Consider the following 18,093-nt stretch of genomic DNA (forward strand, 5'->3'; position numbering starts at 1 on the left):
CATATTGGATTGATAGCACAAAACACGACGTTTTCAATCAAACTTGTAAACTTGAAAATTAGTCCAGAGGGTCAAAATATAAGTCACCATGTCAAGGACCTGGACAGCCAGAACTACGGAACGCTTGTTCTGGAAGTCGAGTTTCACCAGGTAGCGTACCTGGAGCGCAGGACCAGGAGGTAGAGAAACCGGTACTAAAAATCTGCGAAGCGCGATTCTCATCCGTCCGCTCTACTGCGCGGTTGTCTCCAGGCTGGGGAATTCGGCTAGCTGATTTTCGTCGTGGACGATTACTGTAAATGGATGACGTCAAGAGAAAAAAAAACGTTGGGTGACGTCACTTTCTGAACATCCGAACATCCGACATCCAAACTTTGGTTTCGAACTTTAATACTATGTATGATGTATGATTGTTAGCGACCAAAACAACGAGGAACCACTATGGACACGTGGCCTAACAATTATTAAGAACAATAGGGGTATAACATAAAATTAAACATTCAATACTCACTAATTTCACATAAGAGGACCACTTGAAGTCAATTGCTAAACTTATTTGACATTTTTTAATAATAATAAACATCCATTAGGTCTACTGTACGCTTCATATCCTGTTGTAAGAGGGTTAGAACTATCAATCTCTCTGTCTTTAACTTCATCTTTTAACAATTATTAAAAGCCTTATCGTTAGCAAACAGTAAACGACTTGTTTATCAGGCTCTTTTGGGGACATTATTTACCGATGAATCAAACAGCACTCTTGTGAATGCGTAAACCCAATGTGTCCGTTAACAGTACCTACCTAACTGTAACTAAATACCGCTCCATGCATGCACCGCAGGCGAGATCCGATCGTATCAAATTATAGCGTATTGCGTTGGACGTCAAAACGTGGATCATACGAGGTAACTGAACAATATGGACCAGAGCGACACTTGGAGTGGTTGAGTATCAGGAACCCAGAAGGAACTCGTGAAAACTCTAGTAGTTTAAAATGTTCCGAGTACGATTGAAACTAGTCGGTCGAACTAAAATCTCTAGTTTTTTTTGCTACAGACACTACCGGATGATCGCATTTCTAGTCCTCAACAGCTCACAATCAGTTTAATTTTTGAGGTGTTCGAAAAGGGGAGAAAATTATCGGCGCATATTTTCGTAAGAGAAAAGTTTCGAAGTGGTGAAACAGATATATGAAAAAAAAAAAACAATTTGAATAATCGTTTTGCAAGTGGTTTTGGATTTAATTATAGCTAAATAAGTAACGGTGAATAGAGTATAATACATTGCAAAGTATAGAGAAAGTCGTTAAATAATATCCTGAAACTACAGATTGCAGGTTTTTTCTCAAATTTCGTTCGAATCGATATGACCGTTTGTTCAAAATTCAGAACATACGTAACTGGAAGTAGTACAGAAGTTTCAAAAATTTCATAACACATTCTTACTGAATCCTAGATGTACCCTTAAAATTGTGTCATGCCATTTCTCTGTAATTTATGATAAGTACACGATATAATTGAACAGTTCAAAAAATCGCAATTCGATAATCGTATGTGGCAGAAGCCTCGAAAGCTTCATAGACCATCAGTATTAAAAATGAGGTAAGCTCAGTTTTTTCGGGTCGAACATAATTTTGCAATATGACTCGTAGGTGAGCCGAAGACGAATATTGCTAGTACGTGAAGCGAAAAGATCGTTGCCTCCTTGTCGCACACGATTCTTTATATGACAAGAGTATGTTAAGCGTTTTTTCACAAAGCGTGAAATTGAGGTTAGGATCGCGTAATGTCAGATTTGTCTGCTACAGCGCATGCGCGCAGTACAGAAACGGGCACTTTCAACTCCTAGGACTTAAAAGTGGTCTTTGCTGTTCTCCGCGCATGCCCATTCGCAGACTCGCTCGGCCGTCATAGAAACGGGTACTTTATGTACGGAAAACACGGATGGAAAAACGCGATAAAAATGCGCTCGCTATATAAAGAATATTTTTTCGCAATAACAACAAAGGCACTCCGCTTTACAATCGTGCGTAAAAATGGGTCAATAAACGGCAGAAAATCACGACATACGTACGTTTTATAGCAAAACCGTTTATTTCTAAAGTACACAATAATATCTATGAATAACATATACATGTGTTACTCAATGCTGGTAATCGTTTACATTGTAACCTGCGGTTTGGACACCATTATTGTGGACGTTTCGAGTACCTACAGGTTCCCTACGAACAACGGCATTGAATCCGCTCTGACCGTCGGCTTTGTACTCGACGATCCGACGGTGGCCATCAGGTTCGATCAGGGTGTAGAAGCCCTCGACAACGTCGCCGTGTCTCGCTTCTTGGTGGCTCTTCACGTCCCCGGACAGCTCGTCGTGCACCTCGTACGAAAAACTGTACTCCGGATTCGAGTCGTAATCTGCGTCGACGGGTTTCATATCCTCGGTGTACGCGGATGCACTGTGACCGTAGTTGGGGGCGGTTGGGAGCGATTGGGGGGCGGCTGTAGCGACAGCCATAAGAGAGGCGAGGAGCACAATCTGAGGAAGAAATTTTTAGACGATAAATCGATGTAGCAGATTTTCGTGACTGGTGAAAGATAGGGAATTTCATGACAATAGAGTGCGAAAAATTTCGAGTAATCTGTTGTATGAATTCAAAATGTATAATGGAGGGGGGGGAGGTCACAAGAGTAAGAAAATATATAAAGTTCAAAATTAACTAATTACATATCTGCTAAGTTGTTGAATTTTGAAAATCTGGAGAATCTCGAAAATCTATTTTGTTGCAGGAGTATGAGAATCAGGAAAACACAGAATCTGCAGACTTTGTAGAATATTGAAAATCTAAAATTCAGGGAACTCAGAATCCAGATAAATCATGATCTAAAAATTTAAAACAATTAAACCTGGCAGTGTTTCAATAGCTATGCTGTATGAATCGGTCAAAATTAAGAACACAGGTTGCAGCTTTGAAATTGACAATCAGGTCTGATCATCACTGAAACCATAATTAATAATCGAATATGTCGCTCAAAGTTGAGCGAAGCAATTTCATTTCTAATATTATTTTTATCGATATTTTCGCATGCTAAATTATATTTTCACTGGGATTGAGTCGTGTATAATCTATTTAATTCTCCTTGTTTCAACAAAACTTGACGAGCAGTCAATTATAAAAATTCATGCAGGAATACATAAAATCACAAGAAATCAAACTCTAGAGAAGATTGAATTTAAAAAATTCACTGTGACCTGTGCAATTCGTAGATTTTTGAAATATTACATTATAATTAGTCCCATCAGAAATTTGTCGTATCATATCCATAATCTATAAGCATTCGGTAAATAATTATTGTTAAATATCCAGCCTTTTAACAAGTTACACAAAGTCTTTAGGTAATTGAAAGCTGATCGAGAAAAAAAGGCAGCGCCGATAATTTTTGAAGCTAGTTAAAAGTGCAAAACGGTCGGACGTTTATTTTTCTCGGCTCATACATTGAAGAGAGAAACCAAAAACTTAAGAAATCGAATCTGAGAATCGAAATCGTCGAGGTTTTTTTCGCCGATTTGATACAGTGTCTCGAATCGTTTAATCCACAAATTAATAATAAGTTTACGTAAATGTTCAGCTTACTTGGAGAGCCATGGCTACTTGATCGGTCGAATGACTGTGCGTTAGTGGTAGCTCGAAAATCGATGCGGTTTTTATAACAGGAGACCCCCCTCTTTTCGATGACAAGAATTGCTTTTGTAATTGCAGGTATTGTTATACAACGCCCCAGCTCCCGAGGCTATACACATCGATAAAAATTGACGTTTGCACTTGCTCCACATATCACCCTCCCCGTTTAATTAAACACAAACCACAAGGTAGCATTGTTCAATTTCATGGTCCCACGTAGTCGAAAACCCTTCTTACATTGGCAGAAAGACGTAACGTTTCCCGGCCAAATTAAATTCAGAAAAAAGTCCGAGTTTCACTGCTCGAAAGTATCCGCAACACGCCCAACAATTCCTCCTGGCGGAATTTTCGATTAGTCCAGATTTAATGACTCGTCAAATACGTCAAAACGTATGTAAGCCGATGAATTCAACGGCTCTAAAAATCTTTACGTCATCACATTTTATCCGGCAATTTTAAGTACTTACATACGCACATCTAACCCGGTAATATTGCTTATAGGCTTCAACGCAATGAAACGCCTTTCTTTTCACCAATTTTTTTCACCACGTCTAATGGATGCCATACCATTGACTTACGGCTACAGAGCCGTTAGCCGAAGTGTCTAAGCTCCTTCGATTAGAATGCGGTCAATTTCAGAGAGGACTTTGCGCTGCTCGTTTTGTTTCAATCGAAATACAGTACACACTGTCCATGTCAGTCGATGAAATACGAATCCTACACCCCATGCAGGCCGGAGAAGGAAATTCATAAAAAGTTTTATTGGTTCGCTGGTCACCTGATCCATACCTGTGAACTATATGTATGTGGTCTCAATGTCAGTTCTTTCGGTCTAGATTTAGCCCACAGATAAATGTAACAATGCAAAGTAATGATGTAAGCCGATCAGAAAAATCCCTTCGCGATTGCTTAATTTTAGGTTCGCGCTCTTTCATCAAGGGATGCTCTGATGCTTTCTGCAATCAACTTCACAGCTCGATCCGAGGCCAAATACTACCATCATTTTTACTCGCAACCTAGCAGTTACTCTTTTCTGACGAACGAAGCAACTTAGATATTACAATGATTAGAAAAAACGATTTTAGATACTTTTTTAACATCTTGGATACGACATAATGCGTCGACGGTTACGACGCTGATACGACCGAAGAAGAATCCTGCGAGAGTTTCTCATTCGCGAGTTTAACAGCTTGATCAAAGATTGACCAAAATCACGATTACAAACTAAACTGTGCAACGTTTATGACAGTCGGCGAACGAATACACGAAACCGTTTTTGTCTCCTGTTCAAATAATGATAATATTTCTCGAAGTGTATATAGTACTTGCTCTAAAGTTACACAGTGTACAGAGATCAAGAGAGAATTCTATATGCAAGCTTGTCTGCGGTTAGGAACTGAGAGGGGGGTAAATCGTGGGCGTATATAAAGGTGGCGAATTTATGACCAGACATCACTTGGTCCTCTCCAATCAGTCTCATCATGGCCTTCAAGGTGAGTCGGAGCTTGTTAAGGTGGTTCGTCAACGGTGAAATACGTTTGATCTTGTAATTTCTTCCGAAATAAAATTTTCAAATATATCACAGCAAGTACAACAAGTACTATAGAACACCTGCGGTAATTTTAAAAAATTCTAGAGAACTTGTACGAAAGTTATGAAACTTTCAAAATACTGCGTGTATTCTTATCGGGAAGGAAGTTCCTCAACTCCGGCACAATGAATTTTGAATTGTATTAATTCTCAAACGAACTTAATACTCGTGAAACATTAACGTAAGCATGTTCTTCTTACACATAAGTAAACATTTTCTCTCTTCAGTTGTCAGCCCTGTTCTGCACTCTCGTGGCGGTCGCCGCGGCCGGCCTGATTCCATCCGGTCCCCAGGGCTTCCAGGGCGCTTCCGGTTACAGCAACGACAACGACTATCCCCAGACCACCCCCGACTATCCCCACGCCGGAAACGACTTCTCCCGAGTGGGACCCCACGGCTTCAACACCCCCAGCAGCCCCAGCGACTTTGGCCACTCCGGCCACGCTTACGCCGTTAACGAGTACGCCCAGACAACCGGGGAGTATAATTCTCGTCCCTCGAACGAGTTCGCGCAGTCCACACCCGACTACAGTCACGGCGGAAACGAATTCGCTCAGACGACTCCCGACTACGCTCACGCCGGGAACGACTTCGGCCACACGACCCCGAGCTACCCCCACGTCTCGAGCGAGTACGCTTCGAGCACTCCGAGCTACAGTCAGACCACCCCGAGCTACGGCCAAAGCGGAAGTGACTTCAGCCACGGTTCGACCGGCTTCTCCCACAGTGCGATAAACTTCGCCCGTCCCGCCCCAGGCTTCGGGCATTCGACCGGGGGCGACTTCACCCAAACGACATCGAGCTACTCCCACGGATCCTCGCCCTTCCCCCGTCCGACTCCCGTCTTCGTGCCTAACAGCCAGAGCTACAACCAGCAGTCCTACAACTCGCCGATCGTCAAGAACGAGGTGCACGACGTCGACGCCGACTACAATCCCAATCCCGAGTACAGCTACTCGTACAACGTTCACGACGAGAACACCGGCGATGTTAAGAGCCAGCAGGAAACCCGCCGCGGCGACGTCGTCGAGGGCAGCTACTCCCTGATCGAGGCCGACGGAACTCGTCGCATCGTCGAGTACACAGCCGACGCTCACAACGGTTTCAACGCCGTCGTCCACAAGGAAGGCGTCCCCCATCCTCAGCCGACCGAGAACTACACCCCAGCTTCTGTCACCGGGAAATACGGAACACCCGCCACTCACCCTCCTCAGGGCTTCACCTCACCCGCTGAACACACCGGATTTTCGGCCTCCACACCTCGCGGCCCCTTCGACGCTCCCGCATACGGATATCAACATTGATTAGCTAATTTGACCACTTGGAAACCTATTTATTCAATAAAAAAATATTTTTTTAGTTAACCTTGGAGCCTGTTTTTATCGTAGTGCGAGGGTAACTTTCTTCGGAATTCATACCTCGTGCGTTTAAACTGTAGGAAAGAATTAGACACGATTCTTTCAACTATCAAGCTAATTGTAGGTGATAAATAGTTATGTTGAGAATTCAACGTAGGACAAACCCGGGCAGTCACTCAGCTGGTGATTCGATTCTCATTCGAAAGCGAATCGACGGGTTTCTTGTTTCAATACTGTTGGAGCAAATGTATGCATGTGCCGAAATATTATGACTGTACCGATGGATATGGATTTTGACTGTTTAGGTAGTGAAAGACACGATAGAATCCTTCCTGATATTTTATAGATTCTCAGACTGTTTAGAAACTGATTTTACCGTAACTTAACGTTACATGAAAATGGCGAACAGAATTGATCATTCCTAAACGTCGATCCGTCCCTCGTTGAACGCAAGAATATTACAGACAACAATTTCTGGCGAGTTAAATGCCCACTGATCGAAGGATTGAGTAAAAGTCATCAAGATCATAATTGAAAATTAATGATTGGAAGATAGAGAGCAACTATATATAAGTGCTTTGTAAACATTTCTAATTGTAAGTCTATCGGAATTCGCTAGGCCAACATGAAATTACTTTTCACTCCAGCCGAATACATTGGAAAAAATACGGTGTTAATCACCACAGAATATAATTTGGTATCAATCCAACACTATCTAATGTAGAATTGTCGAATTGTTAAAAAAAATTGTTCTGAAGTAGTCCAATTTTCGTGAATTTCAACAATACCACCATTACACAGTGGTGTGTTACCAGGTGCGTTAGAATAGAACCAAAAGGAGAGGTGCGGTAACAAGATAAAAGCACATGGTCAAGGTGTACGATTTAAATTAATTCATATATTTAGAATAAATAGCTAGCGTCGTAACGGGTTGAATTAGTGTTGGTATCCGTGAGAAGGGGCAGAGTAGCTGACGTGGGCAGCGGGGGCGGCGTAACCGTGAGAGACGGGGGCGGCGTAAGCGTGAGCCACGGGGGCGGCGTAGGCATGAGCGACGGGGGCAGCGTAGGCGTGAGCGACGGGGGCGGCGACCTTGACGGCGGGGGCGTACTTGGGGTAGGCGGGGGCGGCGTACTTGGCGACGACGGGGTGAGCGTTGGGTGTTCCCTCCTTCTCAACGACGGCGTTGAATCCGTTGTGGGGGTCAGCGGTGTAGTGGACGATGCGACGGGTTCCGTCAGCTTCGATCAGGGAGTAGCTACCCTGGACGGCGTCTCCGTTGCGGGTCTCCTCCTGGCTCTTGACGTCTCCGGTGATCGAGTCATGGACGTCGTAGGAGTAGCTGTACTGGGGGTTGGGGTCGTAGTCAGCGTCGATGGTCTTGACGACGGCCTTGGCGATGGGGGCGGCGTAGCCGTAAGCGGGGGCAGCGTGGTAGGCCACGGGGGCGGGAGCGATGACTCCGGCGTTGGCGGCGGCCACTAGGGCGGCGAGGGCGATGAGCTGAAGAGTAAATTTAGGGTGTGAACGAGTGTCAAATGCAATGTCGACGTTATATTTTAGGGATCTACTAATCTCCTCAAATGTAAAATAATTTTCACGAAAACGATTTTTGTAAGAGTTGTATGAATACCGGTTTATTTCCGTGATGCGAGCCATAGGGGCCCCTGAATGTAGGCAAATCAGAGTACACGGTTACCCTGAGCAGCTCCGCTGCTCTTTTGTTAAACACCTCGGAGCTACTCAGAGTGAACTTTGGATTTGCCTATACTATGGGGTTCCTATGGGGCGAGTGACGGAAACAACCCGGTAGAATAGAATTTTGATAGTTTGAAACCACCGATAATCAGCTTACTTTGAAAGCCATGGCTACTTAGTCGGTTGAATGACTGTTCGATAGTGACAGCTTCGAAATCGAGACCGTTTTTATAAGAGGCCCCCCTTCGGCGCGATTGCCAGTCAGCGTTATTGGCATTCCAGTCCTTCTGGCCGCCGTGTGGGCCACTGTAAAACAGCAGTTATACCCCAAGGCTATTAACAAAAATTGACATTTGCACTTGCTCTACATAATTTGCGTCCCCTACCGGCTACCAGACCCTGCGATTCTGTCACAATTTGCGCTTCGCACCGAATGCCTGCATATTATCAAATGACAATCGTTATATGAGTCGGGTCTGTTGTATTGCACAGGTTCGTTTTCACAGTGTGATTGTAGTCTGGCCTCGTTCCAGCACCTTGGACTCGATATAGCAACACTAGGTTAATCGAAGTCTTTGTCAGTGTATTTATTCCCGAGAATTAAAGTCCTTTGATGTGCTTGGATAATTGAAAATTGATTAATCGAACGCTTTAAAATGACGGTACTCTAATTTCTCGATCTATGTCAAACGGGGGCGTAATTCTCGAGTGCTGGGTACCGAGTACGTACGTATACCTTGTACAACGCGATTATGCAGATCTAGATGTAGATCATAGATTGAGGAAAAGTATTCAGGGCAATTCGAGTTGCCTAATTCCTAAGGCTATAATATTATTGATTGACAGTTGTACCCTACCCGGGGAACTGTACAATGTTAGAATCTATTAGGAAACATCTATCCAGTGTCGTTCGTCATATATCTTATGCAGAACACCTTGCTCAAACTTAACCGGTGCTACGCGTAATCGCATCGACGAGGTCCGTTGCATGTAAGCGAGTCTCTGCGAATTCACATTAAACATTTGTGTCACTACGTGTGTGAAGAAAAAAAAAAAATTTCGCCGTGACTATTATACAACAGAAATACCCTATTACGTAAATTATCAGCTCAATTAATTATGCATCCGAGTATAATTTCGCTCTGTCAAAGGTACAGGCTCCGTTCCAGGTATGTCCGACTCCTACGTTCCGGCTGTCAACGGGATCGCAACGTAACCCGCCTCACGTCTCTTTGATACACTTGAGACTATCACTTAGCCTACCGCCTAGGGAATGGACCTCGCGATCAAGAATTTTACACTTTGGAGGGGCGGGCCCCACGAATCTCGTTTCATTTTCGGCGGTATATAAACCCGTGTAGCTAGTCTCTAAACATCACTTGATCCAACTCAATTCCCTCGATCAACATGGCCTTCAAGGTAAGAATCCACTGCACCATTTTATTGTCGATAAAATTGATCAGTTCACAATTTTCTTGGTTAAAATAAAAGAATCAGCGTGGATATATAACAATTTAAAGAGTAGTTAGAAAAACAGAATAGCAAAAAAATACGGTATTCCAATGAATCAAACATATTTGAAAATTCTTTGTAAGACGCGATCTACGAGTTAAACTAAATCTTTACGAATTGTACGATATTTCGATTTACAAAACTGAACACATTATTCGTTCTCTTTTCCAAATGGACCAATGTCTCCCAAAGTCTTACTATCTATATTTAGATAGATGAGAATACATGGATCAAAGTTATAATTCGTGACGAAAAACGTAATATTTATTTCGTGCAAAACGGGGTACACACAGATTCTTACGAAAAGGTGAATTCAATTGAAAAGACAAAACATGGCTTACTTTTTAATACATCGACTAAACTTAAAGTCACATAGAATTTACATAAGCGCCAATCACTGTTCCGGAATACTATCACGAGTAGATGACACTTCGGATTTCTACCGATACGTTTCACTCTTCGTTACAAACGAATCTCGAAAAAAATTCAAACCATCCGTTTCTCTATCCAGTAGGGATTGGAAATGTTTAGGGAAACATTCATATATGTATAGTTGTGTCAACTCTTCACGGTGTCCCTTGAATAACGAATATTTCATTCCAGCTCATCGCCCTCGCCGCCCTCGTGGCCGCCGCCAACGCCGGAGTCATCGCTCCCGCCCCCGTGGCCTACCACGCCGGCCCCGCTTACGGCTACGCCGCCCCCATCGCCAAGGCCGTCGTCAAGACCATCGACGCCGACTACGACCACAACCCCCAGTACAGCTACTCCTACGACGTGCACGATGAGCACACCGGAGACGTCAAGAGCCAGCAGGAGAGCCGTCACGGTGACGTCGTCGAGGGAAGCTACTCCCTGATCGAGGCTGACGGAACCCGTCGCATCGTTCACTACACCGCCGACCCCCACAACGGATTCAACGCCGTCGTTGAGAAGGAGGGAACACCCAACGCTCACCCCGTCGTCGCCAAGTACGCCGCCCCCGCCTACCCCAAGTACGCCCCCGCCGTCAAGGTCGCCGCCCCCGTCGCTCACGCCTACGCCGCCCCCGTCGCTCATGCCTACGCCGCCCCCGTGGCTCACGCTTACGCCGCCCCCGTCTCTCACGGTTACGCCGCCCCCGCTGCCCACGTCAGCTACTCTGCCCCCAGCTACGGCTACCACCATTAAGCTCCCGCTATAACCTGTACAATGGATATTTATTTATTATGTGAAAAATAAACCTGTTCTAAGATATTAATTATGATTTGCTGACGAACCCACCGTACTACACCCTTCAATAGTTTATTTGGTTATCGTGATAGCAGCTGAGAGATCCTATTACTGGAATCGGAATAAAACCGCAAAGTAGGTACACTGAGAGAAATTTTTAGCCCCGATTACCGCTCGGTCCTTAACTATTTTCATTTTTTACCACGATAGAAAAACATAGTTTTGAGGTAGAAAATGAAAATTAGTTTTTTTTTAAATTAACTTTTACCAGAAGGTTTAGTATCCGTTGCTATTCTTTCTCATTACGATCACTGTTCCGGCAAAGAATGAAGTCATTTTAAAGTCATTTGAGATTCGAGTGTCGGCCCGCGCAACAGAAGTCAGCACTGCCGTATAAAGACTTTATAAGACAGTCCCGAAGTTAGCCGTATAAAGTGACGATTGACGGATTGAAATCAACCGTCTAAAAGTGACTTTTTCATCTTTATACCGGAAAAAAATTGAACACTACAGGTGCTACCAACGCTTCTGGAGCGTATAATTGTATGAACGTACAAACTCTATAGAAATATCGAAACCGAAGACGAAATGTAGCTGAAACAGTACAATAGAGTCAAACACATCGCAATACTGCCGTGTATGCGTCGTATCGAAAATACTTCGATTTTACATTAAATTTTTGCAGCTGGAACAATCAAGCTGCTGTAATGGATTATACATGAAGAGCAATTGTAATAATTACATAATTTACCGTCGTCATATCGATGTTGTACTTTGTACACGCTGTCATGTCTCTCATGCCAGTTACAATGCGCCTCGAAGATGACAGCAGAATTTGAGTGTCTGTGACAGATTCTTTCCGTGAAGAGAGATTGTCCATTCAAGTTAGAAATAGCATGAATCTCGCCATCTGTAGGGCCGTTAGAGCGAAGTGAAAAAATGTCAATTTAAAAATCAGTTTTCCCTATACAGGCTCAGACATTTCATTCTGAAATCCTGAAACATCACCCGAAAGAATTTTTTATAGGACCCCAACTTTACGTTCCTAGATGAGCAAGTGAAGTTTCAATTCTTCAGGGACGTACAGTCGTATACTAAATGTGACTGTTACATGTATTCACTATATCATATGACATATAATCATACACGTTATAATTATAGGTCATTACGGTATTGCAGGGTATTAAATTGATTGAAAGATATTGTTAATTACGTCATGTGTATTTATTACAGGATATAACGAAGAAGACATTTCTTTCGCTTTCTCCTAGCCGCTATATGCATCGACCAAAATTTGAAGGTGAAGCAATGAGAAATGAGATGTATTGTGGAGGGAAAACATCTCCGCCATAATGATCTCTGCGTAAATTATACCGACCAAGACATGGACGGTCGCTACTCAAAACGTGGTTGCATCTTTCAGCCTTTTCTGAGAAACTGATACCTGTTACGACTCCTTTTTGAAATCTGACGTCGTGGATATTTATTTGAATAGAACAAAATGAAGTACTGGTCACTTCGACACCGCAGATTATGGGATAAAAGGAGCTAGAAATTATTCTTAAATGTTACTATCTGTGAACTGGTACAAAATCATGCGACGAACAATAAAATGAACTTTAACGTCGATTGCGAAGAACAAATGTAGTGGAGCATCGTTAGAAGAATCGCAATTATTGAAATTCCCCAATATCTGTAGCTATTTTTAAAACGTAACTTACAGTGTTTCTTTGAAAGTAATTAACTGACTAAAATTGATAAAAGATATGAAATAAATAAGAAAAAATAGAAGTCCGTTTGATTGCGACTACCAACTGTTTCGTAATCGTGAAATTATCTCACAAAAATTGATAACTTTCGAAAGAAATTAGCGCAACTTACACGTCGAATCAGTTTTTCATGTTTTATCAGACATGCTCGTGAAAATTCTATGTAATCAAATTTACCATCGCTATATTGAAAATCGGACGACATTTCCGTATACCGAAGTACTATCAAATTCCTTGAAAATTTCGTCACCTGAAAACGTTAATTTTTACCCCAGAAAAAAAAAAACTTGTACGTAATTTACACAGGTTTGAAATTAACGCAATACCGCGTCACAGTTCACACATTGAAATATCACCGAGAGAAAATTTCTACGCAACTTACCGCGCGCAATTTTAATTACCGTAAGCAGTTGACCGAGAACTTCATGAGGACCAAAGCGACACGATCGTTGGCGCTACAAGTGGCGATTCACCTGCTCGCATCAATTACGATTCAAAAGTCCTGAAGACCGCTTAGCATCGAAGGACGGCCTTGATCACAACGTAATACAAAGTCATGTAACAAGTTGGGCACACGTTGCCGCCGGTTATCAATGGTCCAGATCTCCTCTTGTTACAGCTGATCGCACTCCCGAGTCCGGTGCGAAGCTGGCTCTACAAGGAGCCGCCATCGACAAGAAGAAAGCGGGACTTATGGCCCCGGGTGGATCGATTCGTTTGGGCGTTATGCAATCTGGTAAGCGAAAAGTGGATCAAATTTCAACGCCGCGCAAAGTGTGCGTATGTGTTACACTGTACGGCGTTATGTCACAGAATTAATTACTCCGTCTTACCTGGATCTAAATTATGGCTAATCGACTGTCCGACACATTCGGAAAGGGTGTAATTTATCCACTCTCGCATAAGGCCGGAGCAATTACACGATTGCGATAATACAAACTATCTCGAAGTCGATCGTGCAATGCGGAAAGCTAGCCTCAGACTTTGTTTCTTCGATAAAGAAAGCCATCGTCGTGGAATAAAAATTGAATGCCATTAGGCTGGTGTAAACCAGAATATATATTTGCAGAATTTTCGTCTCCACAACTCAACAACAGTCGTAAGTTGTTAGATTACTTTTTGAAAAACTTATTGGTCACTGTGACAGAGTCGAATAATCCACAAGACTGTGCAGTTCGTGTTTATGATGCACTCGAACATGCTCGTATTATGTGAAAGGCACCATGGATTGCTTAGTGTTTATTACTAGATAGACAGGAATTGCGAAGTTTAATTTTCAAGCCCATCTGTTTGGATCTCTTTCCTTCTCCACGATTTTGATGACGGATGCCTTTTCCATGAATTCGATTCTTATTCTGCCGTCATGTAAGCTGATGCTTAACCACTGGAGCTGCAATTTCAGCTGCCACGTGTTCCGACTGAGCTTAGGATCTCTAAAGGAAAGACTGACAGCTTCGATGCTACCACGGATTGCTGTGATTGATTGAGATTGATGCCGAAGCTGTAACTCTTGCTATATCTCTGCTTGAACGCAAAGAGTCCCCTCGGTGATCTAAAATGAAATATTATCCAAGCGTGCCAAATTTTACCACCATTCTTCTAATCTGAGGTTATTCAGATATTGTGATCATTTATCTTTAATTTATTACACTTCAAACGTCAATTTGAACTGAAATTAAAACGTTTTGAAATTTTTTGTGAAAGCTGTGTAAAAGTAGAGCCAGTTACAAAGTATCGAATGATCCTGACATTCTGTTACACTTTAATTTCTCAAAATCTCGATGCTTATCAATCTCTGCATTATCTATTTTGCAGGCAAACAATCGTTGCGGAGAATGAAATACAGAATGACGTGACTGCCGGTGTCATAATGACCAGATTGATCAGCTAGCCCACGAAATAACCAATTGTTAGCCAATCGCAAGCCAGCCAATTCACGGCTGCCACGATATAGATATATCTACAACGAGATAATCACTCTGGCATCGCGAGAGAATAATGGTTAATAAATACCGTTGGACACTCGGTGGGAGAAAGCGCACTATCGGATTGGTATATAATCTCGAGTCAATTCTGCAGCAATTAATATTCTTTCCAAAGACATTCAATAGACAATATGGCTTCCAAGGTGAGTTATAATTTTTCAGCCTAAAAAACCCGCTGAAACAAATACCTTTAGAGGTGAAGACTTTTCTCAAGGCTAGATTCACAAATACGGTTCTCTCTAGTTTGAGCTGAAATATTAACAAAAAATTTCTCTGCCTGGCCACACCATTGGTAAATTTATCGACAGCGAATTCAAGTTCACTAGTCGGTGATAACAATAGTCGACAAAATTTTGTAAGAAGCAAAGTCCTAACTAATTTTTACATACCTATCTACCTTCGTTATAAAACCGTATCTATTTTGATTCGACCAGGACTAGTTTGTGCTTTACAGCTACTATCAGTAAAATTGAATGTTTGTCGTTTTGGCTTTCCTTTTTTGATTCGGGGTGTTTTGCTATTTACAATAAATACCAGTTAGTTGCAATAAATGACAAAACACCCTGAATAAAAAAACGTAAGTCAAAACGATGAACATTCAATTTTACTGTTAGTAGCTGTAACACAAAAACTAGACCTGATGTAATCAAAATAAATCAGTTTATATAACGATGATAAGCAGGTGTTTAAAAATTAGTAATCATCTTCCTTATTAACTTACCGTAACACTATATATGTTATAACCTCATTTTTGTTCGCAGAAACTGTATTTTTGGAAAAACTAGAAAAATCATAAATTACAATAAAACTATTCGTATAATTCGAAATTCTATTATACTAAACCTTGTTCCGAACACAATCAGTTCAAAGTTTTCATGTTACCCAGAAAAGGTGAATTTTCGCTAACCAATTCGTAATACATTCGATGAAAAATTTTCAAATCGTTTCGAATACATCTCTCACCGTTTTCGATTTACAGATGATCGTCTTCGCTGCTCTCGTGGCCGCTGCCACCGCCGGAATCATCGCTCCCGCCCCCGTGGCCTACCATGCCACCCCCGCCTACGGCTACGCCGCCCCCATCGCCAAGGCCGTCGATGCCGACTACGACCCCAACCCCCAGTACAGCTACTCCTACGACGTGCACGATGAGCACACCGGAGACGTCAAAAGCCAGCAGGAGAGCCGTCACGGTGACGCCGTCGAGGGAAGCTACTCCCTGATCGAGGCTGACGGAACTCGTCGCGTCGTCCACTACACGGCCGACCCCCACAACGGATTCAACGCCGTCGTCGAGAAGGAGCCTGCAGGTCACGGACACGTCGTCGCTAAATACGCACCAGCCCCCGTGAAGTACGCCGCCCCCGCTTATGGCTACCAACACTAGATTTATTTGACGAAGTCTAGAATGACAGAATTTTGTGTAAATATATAGTAATTTAATAAATCAACTACATTGCGTGTGTTAAATTTGACAGTTTTGGTAAAGGCTCTGTGAACGAAAGATCAAAGCTTGAATGAGATTACATTACGCAAGAAGAAATCTCATGAAATTCCATGAAAACATCTGAATATCACAATTTTGAAACGAGTTCAAATTAATCGTTCAACGCGAACTAATGGAGACTATGGTTTGATGTAGATTATATTGAAACTTGTTGATGATGGTAACTTTTTCATTTGTTACAAATATAAGGCATACCATAATCGACTTTGAAGATCAATTTTAAATCCGACTACAGTACATCGTATTCAAAAATATCGCCGGTAGTTGTTATTACAACTACACGCTTAAATATCAATAGAAGTTTGGCGATACCTGCTCTGCACGCTGTTGTTATGTTGGTACGATTATGTCAGCCACCGATAATACGCACGTGTAGCTGACTTCACTCTGTCATAATATGGAAGTATACTTTCCTGCTGTGACAGCTAAACGTGCGTATTATCATTGGTCGACATAATCATAGCTTGTGTTTAGTTTCTGGATTCTGTGATTAAATCATTTTTTGTTAAGATCTCTAAACGCTTCTAACGATGATATCCATCCATGTCTAATACGCAAATCCTGAACAGTCCCATCACTGCTTAAGATTTGAGAAAAGTAATATTCAAAAATATATGCCTGCAAGTCCATTAGAGGTACTAATTAGCCTTGTCTTGAAATTTGACTAGTAACCTAATTGCCGAACGTCGTTATTAAATCTCATACCGTTGAACAAGTCTGTTCGTCCACTGCATATTTTCCCATGCTGGTCACCGTGCAATTGTGCAAGTCCGGCGTGTTGTCTCTGCGCATAATTGCGCATAAATGCGTATCGAAGATAAACGATTACGGTAATGAGACGTTTTATTGTTACAGAAATGCGAGAAAAAAGAGCGACGAACAACGGTAGCCGCCGACATCGCTGCCGATGTCAATTTAAGTCGGCCAAACCGATGCCGATGCCCTTAGGCACCGTTCCCTGGCTCAATCGCCTGCACTTTCTCCACGACCAAGGGTTACCTAATATGGCCACGCCCATGAGCTTTGGGCGTATTGTATGGCCCGATGAATTGTATTAAACAACGAGAGCTGAACCAGTTTCGAGCAGTCCGTCAACCTTGATCCACTTGCGCTTTCTGGAACCACCGATACCGGGTGCAGACTCGTTGTATCTTGGATCTTAATACCGGTGTAAGCTGCGCGTTACAGCTGCCGCCCCTGTCATCGACAAAGGGTTGTTTATGCAGAAACTGCAATCGGAAGCCTGATTCTATGCAATGGAAATGGTCGAAATATCAAAATTCTACGATAAGTTGCTAAAAATTTGACAGAGAACCTTAGAGGAATATTAAATCACGATGGGGACGTCAAAAACAAAGTTATCTGTACGACCGGATGATTTTTAGAAAATACCAAGTGATTAATATGATTCGGAAAAAGATTTTATCATACAAATATTCGTGAGGTAAACTTCAGAATAATTATCAGTTTCTAAAATAGTCATTGAACATTTTTCTACAGCTCAGCGTTATTTTTTATCAAATCATTGATCAAAGGTCGTCGTTGTTTTTGTTACGTTGCCTGGATTTCTTCTGAAATTATAGTCAGGTATCTTTACGGGACTAGGTAGCAAAAATAGGCCGAAAATGGGATAAAATTCCATCGCATTTGTGAACATCTGATACAACGTACATACATTTTCTTTTTTAGAACGTTTTTATTGGAGTTTTGGCTATAAAATTCAGCAGTTGAAGTTTCAAAAATCTAAATATTTCAGAGAGATATGGACGGATAAAGAAG

General features: G+C 42.3%; 5 protein-coding genes across 5 annotated transcripts; 3 read left to right on the top strand and 2 right to left on the bottom strand.

Moving 5' to 3' along the window:
- Positions 1-2,070: 2,070 nt before the first annotated feature.
- On the bottom strand, positions 2,071-3,667 carry LOC107219119 (larval cuticle protein A2B). The gene is made up of 2 exons (XM_015657205.2): positions 3,635-3,667; positions 2,071-2,538 (listed from the first exon to the last, which is right to left on the bottom strand). Exons 1-2 carry the CDS (start codon positions 3,644-3,646, stop codon positions 2,143-2,145), a joined length of 408 nt encoding a protein of 135 aa, XP_015512691.2. The 5' UTR covers positions 3,647-3,667; the 3' UTR covers positions 2,071-2,142.
- A 1,434-nt stretch (positions 3,668-5,101) lies between these two features.
- On the top strand, positions 5,102-6,637 carry LOC107219104 (DNA-directed RNA polymerase II subunit RPB1). The gene is made up of 2 exons (XM_015657190.2): positions 5,102-5,175; positions 5,501-6,637. The coding sequence occupies exons 1-2, from the start codon at positions 5,164-5,166 to the stop codon at positions 6,575-6,577; spliced, it is 1,089 nt and encodes a 362-aa protein (XP_015512676.2). The 5' UTR covers positions 5,102-5,163; the 3' UTR covers positions 6,578-6,637.
- An 872-nt stretch (positions 6,638-7,509) lies between these two features.
- On the bottom strand, positions 7,510-8,630 carry LOC107219111 (larval cuticle protein A3A-like). Its single transcript, XM_015657197.2, has 2 exons — positions 8,487-8,630; positions 7,510-8,134 (listed from the first exon to the last, which is right to left on the bottom strand). The coding sequence occupies exons 1-2, from the start codon at positions 8,496-8,498 to the stop codon at positions 7,568-7,570; spliced, it is 579 nt and encodes a 192-aa protein (XP_015512683.1). The 5' UTR covers positions 8,499-8,630; the 3' UTR covers positions 7,510-7,567.
- A 997-nt stretch (positions 8,631-9,627) lies between these two features.
- Positions 9,628-11,081, top strand: LOC107219110 (larval cuticle protein A3A-like). The gene is made up of 2 exons (XM_015657196.2): positions 9,628-9,748; positions 10,445-11,081. Exons 1-2 carry the CDS (start codon positions 9,737-9,739, stop codon positions 11,009-11,011), a joined length of 579 nt encoding a protein of 192 aa, XP_015512682.1. The 5' UTR covers positions 9,628-9,736; the 3' UTR covers positions 11,012-11,081.
- A 3,745-nt stretch (positions 11,082-14,826) lies between these two features.
- LOC107219117 (cuticle protein 7-like) lies at positions 14,827-16,518 on the top strand. Its single transcript, XM_015657203.2, has 2 exons — positions 14,827-14,950; positions 15,787-16,518. The coding sequence occupies exons 1-2, from the start codon at positions 14,939-14,941 to the stop codon at positions 16,192-16,194; spliced, it is 420 nt and encodes a 139-aa protein (XP_015512689.2). The 5' UTR covers positions 14,827-14,938; the 3' UTR covers positions 16,195-16,518.
- Positions 16,519-18,093: the final 1,575 nt, after the last annotated feature.

Source organism: Neodiprion lecontei, chromosome 5 (assembly GCF_021901455.1).
Source record: "Neodiprion lecontei isolate iyNeoLeco1 chromosome 5, iyNeoLeco1.1, whole genome shotgun sequence".
Taxonomy (NCBI): domain Eukaryota; kingdom Metazoa; phylum Arthropoda; class Insecta; order Hymenoptera; family Diprionidae; genus Neodiprion; species Neodiprion lecontei.